The sequence below is a fragment of the Limulus polyphemus genome, unplaced genomic scaffold, assembly GCF_000517525.1.
Source record: "Limulus polyphemus unplaced genomic scaffold, Limulus_polyphemus-2.1.2 Scaffold3356, whole genome shotgun sequence".
Lineage (NCBI taxonomy): Eukaryota > Metazoa > Arthropoda > Merostomata > Xiphosura > Limulidae > Limulus > Limulus polyphemus.
Genome location: NW_013668966.1, coordinates 112,022 through 119,362, shown reverse-complemented (window position 1 = coordinate 119,362; position 7,341 = coordinate 112,022). Strand labels below are relative to the sequence as shown.

General features: G+C 32.5%; 1 protein-coding gene across 4 annotated transcripts in view; it reads right to left on the bottom strand.

Annotated features, from left to right (window-relative positions):
• Positions 1-7,341, bottom strand: part of LOC111088222 (E3 ubiquitin-protein ligase FANCL-like) — a 37,715-nt gene that overhangs the window by 4,259 nt on the left and 26,115 nt on the right. For all 4 annotated transcript variants that reach the window (XM_022397660.1, XM_022397656.1, XM_022397658.1 and 1 more), the window contains exons 9-11: positions 2,583-2,666; positions 2,057-2,102; positions 1,553-1,634 (exon numbers count right to left, since the gene is read on the bottom strand). In XM_022397660.1, coding sequence (XP_022253368.1) covers positions 1,553-1,634; positions 2,057-2,102; positions 2,583-2,666 — 212 coding nt within the window. The remainder of the gene's footprint in view (positions 1-1,552; positions 1,635-2,056; positions 2,103-2,582; positions 2,667-7,341) is intronic.

Genomic DNA, 7,341 nt, shown 5'->3' with positions numbered 1-7,341 from the left:
GTTACATTAAAAAGAATGGGGCTAGTGAAAATAAACCAGAAGATGGAAAAAAAGACACCTGGCAAGTGAAAATCCAATGCATGATAATTTTGTTTATGCATAGTTTCAACATGCACACACACACTAGAATATTTAAGAGATTATTTGCTAAACATTTGTAAACTGCAGACATAAGAAAGAGCAATATTTTATTGTGGGAAAAAATATCTCATTTATCAAATTGCAGCTGTTGAAAATAGATAATGGATCATCTCTTGTCTTTTGTAACCACTGTTACAAAACAAATTATGATACAATTTTTCACTAGAAGTCTAAACTTACACAACAGATGTAACACATCCTCCCAAGGAAGCAGGATATACATTCACTCTGTTCTCTACATAAATGCTGGAGGCTATTCAATGAGGTAGAGATTTAAGGATTTTTTATAGAACAGAAAAAAGTTTCATCCAAATAAAGAAATAAATGGGGATTTTACAGCCGTTTTGTCATAAAAGTATGCAAAAAGTGCTCAATTTTTAAAAACCGAATGGTAGCAATAGGTTTAATCAGTTTTGGAATAAAAATGTATGAAGTTTGCATATTACTCTTTACTATGGTATGTTTTTACTCAAAATATAAAAGGGGCTGTATGTATGAGGTGTGTTCTATACAACAGGTAGGGATTTTAAGTTTGTCTTCTGAGGATTACAAATAAATGTGGTTCAGTAAAAAAGCTGGTAAAATCAGAACTTATTAATTTATATCTCAAGCCTTGTCTTTATCAATATGTGTAGTTCATTTTCCTTTCTAGAAATAAAGTAGTTTCAGAAAGCATGTTTCAAGTGCATGTATTTTCATTTTTTAGTGTTCAATGAGTTAAAATGCTATAGTTTCAGTACTTCAGAGTACTATGGTTTAACCCACCATGCCAAAAGCTGTGAGTGTCCTGGATCATAGGTTATATTTCAGCAATCAAACTGCTTTTAACTAAGGACTTGATTTGTAAATTTTTCCAGTTATTCTTTCAGATGTTCAACTATTGGGTTGATGAGCTTGCCATTCAGCAATCTAATTTTCAGAGATGCAACACAAGAGATAGAATTGTTAAAGTTGCGATTTACTTCAAACACAGAGCCACCTGATCACAGGTTAACATTTACTATGAACTTAAGTCTGAGAACAAGTAATTACTATCTATCATATACCTGTGATTCAGTAACATGAAGCTTATGTCAGTGATACATAAATATATTGTTAGTTTTCCCACACAAGTTGGTTAAATAACAGACATCAGGCTTACATCAATGATCTGTGTTTTATATTTGGTGTGATTAAATGATTCTATGCTTGGAATGATCAAATGTTTCTCTATTTAGAGTGATCAAGTGGGTATTTGTTTGGAGTGATCAAGTGATTCTGTGTTTGGCTCTTTTCTCTGGTTGTAAACATTCACATTTTTTATGCACAAAATCTTACAAAACAGTAGTGAAACAATATCTGTAAAAGAAAGTGTGGTATTCTAAATTAGGCATAGCTCATACAGCTTACTCTTGCCCTCAAAAGCACTTACCTCTTTATTAGAGCTGCATGGTGAAGGGAATTTGACATCCAAAACTATTTTTAGGTTAGTTAAAATAGTGCTGTTAACATCCCTGCAAAAATAAAACATATCCCAAAGCTGATCTTTATGGTTCAAACTATACAAACTCTTTTTTTTCCTGTTAGCTAATACTTTATTTTGTTTTTTATAATTACACTGAACATTATTCAAATACTCTCAGTCTTACAGAACTAAATGATACATTTGTTTTGAATCACTGTACTAAGCCACATAAGTCAACAACACTTGCCACCAACTCTTGTACAATTCTAGTACATTTCAATAATCTACTATAAAACTATTCAGATGGTTTTTCTTTTCAGTGTATGCATTGCATTTCAGTCAAAAATCTTTTAAAATAATTTCATTATATAACTTTATAATATTTAGTTTAAAAAAGCTCCAATTTATTCAGCTAGTGTCTTATTTTCAAACAGATATGGTTTAATTTAATAAAACTTATAACCTACTCACCACTTCTCCAAGTTCTGGTTGAAATTATCTCTAAAAGGACCAATAACTGGAGAAGCAGAAAAAAAAATATGATGAAGGTTCCATCTTACACAACTGTCTACTACAGTAGAAACAGATAACATATTCTCATAATGGAAACTGACATAATTATTTGTTGCTAAACAACTGTGCAGAAAAATATTTTGCAATCATTGTGACCAGTGCAAGCTTTAACCATAAGTAAGACAAATAGCTAGAGAGCACCTGACACTGGTCAGTTAAAAATAACACATTTAAAATGGAGGGGGGGGGGGATAGATACAACTCTCAAGTAGCAGACAACCTGTTGAAGGACTGGGTGATCTGATTACTCTTGATGCTTGCTTGCTAAGTGACAGACCTGCTTTTCAAAACTCACAAAAAATTATGCTATTAAACTTATGTTTTGAAACTTTCCTGACTTTGTTACATAAAAACTGTATAGAAAGACAAACCAACTACATTTGTAAGTTTTGATATTAATATAATAAAAAAAGTGTCATCGTACCTCTTTCTGCTCCAAGGAACTGACACTCAGGAATGCTTCTGTGACATTGTGGGTTAACAGAGATCTGTACAGATCCATTTGTGGCTGCAAGAAATGAACAGCTTTAGTTACTGGTCAATATAATTAACAAGTGTTATTACACCAAGGAACTGATGCTCAGGAATGCTTGTACGACATTGTGGGTTAACAGATAATAGATCTGTACAGATCCACTGGTAGCTGTAAGAAATAAACAACATCAATCATTAATTTACTTTAATATTAGTTATAAATGTTCCTGTGGCTTTACAAACTTTAGGCTACCGAGATCAGATCACAGATATCTCTTTCAATTTTAAATAATACCATATGAACAAAATGATTAAATTGTGATAATGTATCCTTAAAATAAAAATATTTTATACTTGCTTGATATCAGTTATATACATGTAATGGATAATTATGATTCACAAACAAAAAGCAACAAGAACTAAATGATGAAGTTATTAAGGGTAAAATCTTTAACATAGAAAATACCGAAAAAAAAATTACTAAATTTTCCAATACACTAGTACTTTGTTAGTTGTAAGCTTTATACAGAGCAGTGCACCTTGTTTTTATGCTACCATAAGTTTATTAATGTACAATTGTTCCAGTTGCCCTGTATTACTACCTGCAATAGAGTTGCCTTTAGATCTCAGCTTTTAAACAAGTCCATAAGGCCTAAAGAATATTTACATTGGGACTTTGTACAAGATAGGTATTAATCCTTCCACAGCTTTTTTACCATTCAGGTATAGTTTCAACACATCTGCTGTATGCTTTGAATCAATATCTTGTTCGAAGATCAATTCTGGCCTGATGAGTCATGTTCCTGAGGGAATGGCATGATCAGACTCTGTATGTACTTGTCCGCAGACAAAGTTAATCAGTTTTATGTAGATCACTGACAACATTGGCCGAACTGCGGTCCCAAACTGGTAATGATATTTAGGAAAAAAGGACCCAAATAAGAATAAAAAAACTGTTTGAATTATATTTAAATGTATTTTAAAAAGTGTCAATAATATTAACAGGTGACTGAGTGTCTTACATTGTTGTATGTAGAACAACGTCATGTTCCTAAAGTTTGAAAAATAGCTAGTGCTCTGGGGTCTACAAATAAAAAGAAAATAATACTGATACTAATAAATAAACTGATTACTTAATTAATTAAAGGTGAGGAATATATGTGTGTGTGTGTGTGTGTGTGAGAAAAAAGATACACAAGAGCTTGTACATAAGCATCTTCACTTGGTTGCACCCATGTACAAACACATACACCAACAAAGGAAGAGTTATAGAAGATAAAATCTTTTATTTATTCCATTCAAGTGGATGGTAACAAGCCAATAGATGAGTTCGTTTTCATCTTTTTGTCTCTTCTTCTTGACTGTTGATGAATGATGGAGAGTCAGTTTTCTGAAATCGTTCATTATCATTAAAATGTTTAGCCATAGGTTTGTCTGGATCTTAATTCTGGATGTTATAGGTATGTTCACATGCTTGTTCAGACTACATCTGACCTCTTCCTTTTAAGTACAGATCTCCTCAATATAAACAAGAAATACAACAAATTAAGCACTTCAATGTAAAGGTGAACAACTGTTTGATTGTGTACGTGGAGTTGAGTCCAAATACCATAGTACTGGTGTTGATGTAACAGCAGGTGTTGCACTGCGAACACATACAGCAATGTGTACCACATTGAAGTTTGGTGATTTCTTCTTGTGTCTTCAACTATGCATGAACTAATATATATCTTTTAGATTTTTTTCCATGTCCATATAAAATGACAGGTTTATCCCAACATTTTTATCATTTTGAAGTATCTTAGAAACCTGGATGTTTTGTGGATGTTACATCAATATCAAAGGAACTTGATTTTATTTATCATTCTTTTTTTTCTTCACCTTTAGTGCATTTTTATGACTGATCTTAACAGCAATTTTGTGAGCTGAATGGATTATGTTTGGAAGATAATGCTTAACATAAAAAAATCCTGACGTTTCATCAGCTTTCCAATGAAAATCAGATTCAGAATTGCATAAACAATGTATGTGGTGAAACTGTGATTTCCATAAGGCATTTTTAGTGGATGTATGATGATTGGAGTTGAAATAAAGGAAAGAGTGGGAGTCAGTAGGTTTATAATAGATGGGTGTTGAAATAGTATTCTCTGTAGTTAAGGTTATTGATGTCGAGGAAGTTTACTGAATGGTTTGAAAGGTTACTTATGTACTGAAGGGCTGAGTGATAGTTCTTAATGAAATTAATAAAATTATGTAGCTTGGAAGTTGAAATTCCAATTAAGTCATCAATGTAAAGTCAATATAAAACAGGCATGGGTCCATCATAAGTTTGAAAGATATGCTCTTTGTAGCCTACAAACAGGTTGGCAAATGATGGTTCCATCTTGGTAACCATGGCTACATCCTTTATTTGTTTGTAATATGAATCACTGAAAGAAAAGGTGTTCAATGTCAAGACTAATTCAGCTAATCTTACTAGAATGTCTGTTGCTGCCTCTAGCTCTTGTAACTAGTTCAGGTAGAACCTGAAAGCTTCAAGACTCTCACCATGCAGTATGACAGTATATAAGGACTTGAAGTTCACTATGAGTAGAAATGGATTAAGTTTAGTTAGGGATATTTCATTAAACACCTGAAGAGCTTCAATACTATTTTTGATATAGGTTGGAAGAGTCTGAATCAAAGGTGTCATCATGATTTCGTCCAAAAAACTAGAGATTAACTCTGTAAGACAATTACATGTTGAAACTATACATCTCCTAGGCTTGTATATCTTGGGTAGGATGTAAAACAAAGATGTTATTGGTTCTTCTACAATTAAGTTTCATGAATCTAGTGAAATTTCTTCTGTATCTATTAGTGTTTATGATATTTTGCAAGAGGATTGGTTTGTTGTTTAATATAGTATTCACCATTAAAGAGTTGTTCCGCCTCCACTATATACAAGTCCTTACACCATATGACTAGAGTATCACCTTTGTCTGAGGGTTTGATGACAATGTCATGTCTATATTGTTTTTCAAGGGTTTTTTATCATCTACAGGCAGGATGCATTGAAACATGCCTTTATTAGAGAAATCTAGTTTGTTGATTTCCTCTTGATACTTGTCAATAAAATATTCTAAAGCTAGAAATTTTCTTGGCTAGGTGTCCTGGTGTTATTGTGTTTTTTGAATAGAATGAAAGGATTTTCATTAGAGGAAGTAAGGGTATTATTGTTGTCATTGGATGGATTTTAGTTTGTAATTTGGTTATTGTAAACAAAGCTATTATTGCTGAAATGGTCTCGTACATGTAAATGACAAAAAAATTGTGCAACATCTTTTTTTGGTGTTGAAGTCATCCACCTGACTACGTTATTTAAGCAATTCTGAATGTGATTTTAATCACAAAGCTGATGAACTTTCAGGATTTTTTAAGGTTAAGAGTTATCCTCCAGACAAAATCAACTCAGATCATAAAAATGCTGATAAAATCAGTCACAAGAATGCACTAAAACTGAAGAGAAATAACAAAAATGATTGTAAACAATTGTCCTTTTGATACTGACATATCATTCACAAAACATTCAGGTTTCTAAAATAATCGAAAACAATTTTGGGATACATCAAAATGTTTAAGGATAAATTGTTTGTTTGTTTGTTATGGATTTTGTGCAAAGCTACACGAGGGCTATCTGTGCTAGCTGTCCCTAATTTAGCAGTGTTATGCTAGAGGGAAGACAGCTAGTCATCACCACCCACCACCAACTCTTGGGCTACTCTTTTACCAACAAATAGTGGGATTGACCATCACATTATAATGCCCCCACGGCTGAAAGGGCAAGCATGTTTGGTGTGACGGGGATTCGAACCTGCAAATTACGAGTCGAGCTCCCTAACCATCTGGCCATGCCGGACCGTTAAGGATAAATCTATCATTTCATTCAAGGTGTAACAAATGCCATTACATCAGTGAAAGTACTTCTGTATTTGGACCTAACTCCATGGACACAATGAAACAGTTGTACCTGTACATCAAAGTGCTTAATTTATTGCATTACTTGTTTATACTGTAGACAACTGCACATAGGAGAAACAGGTCAAATGTTGTCTATGCAAGAACACAAACACACCGGCAACACCCAGAATTATGATACAGATAAATCTGTGGCTAAACATTTCAATGATAATGAACAACTACAGAATACTGGCCCTCTTGTCATTAATCAACAGTCAAGAGGAATTAATTAATGAATTTATTTTCATTACTCTTATTATTATTCTATTTTTAGACTACAGACTAGCTACAACAATACAAAACACTCAATTACCTGTTAATATTATTGACATTTTTTCACGTACATTAAAATATAATTCAAACATATTTTTGATTCTTATTTGGAATCTTATTTTATTTATAATGATATATATATATATATATATATATATATATATATATATATAATAAAATGGTACATACGTACACTAACATTATCCCATTGCAAAAAACATTGATTTGCCTGTGATTCATGTGTATGCTACTTTAGATCTGTTGCAAGATGCTAATTTCCAATGTGCTATGTTTAATAATCCTCGTGTGATATCAAACATTCTGTTCCATTAAAGTTTAAACTTGCCAGAGGAAGTTTGTCCCAGCCCGAAACACTGTAAATATTAAAACATCTATTTGACATCAGCTGATTTCATGGTGTAAGTTTCCACTTTTTT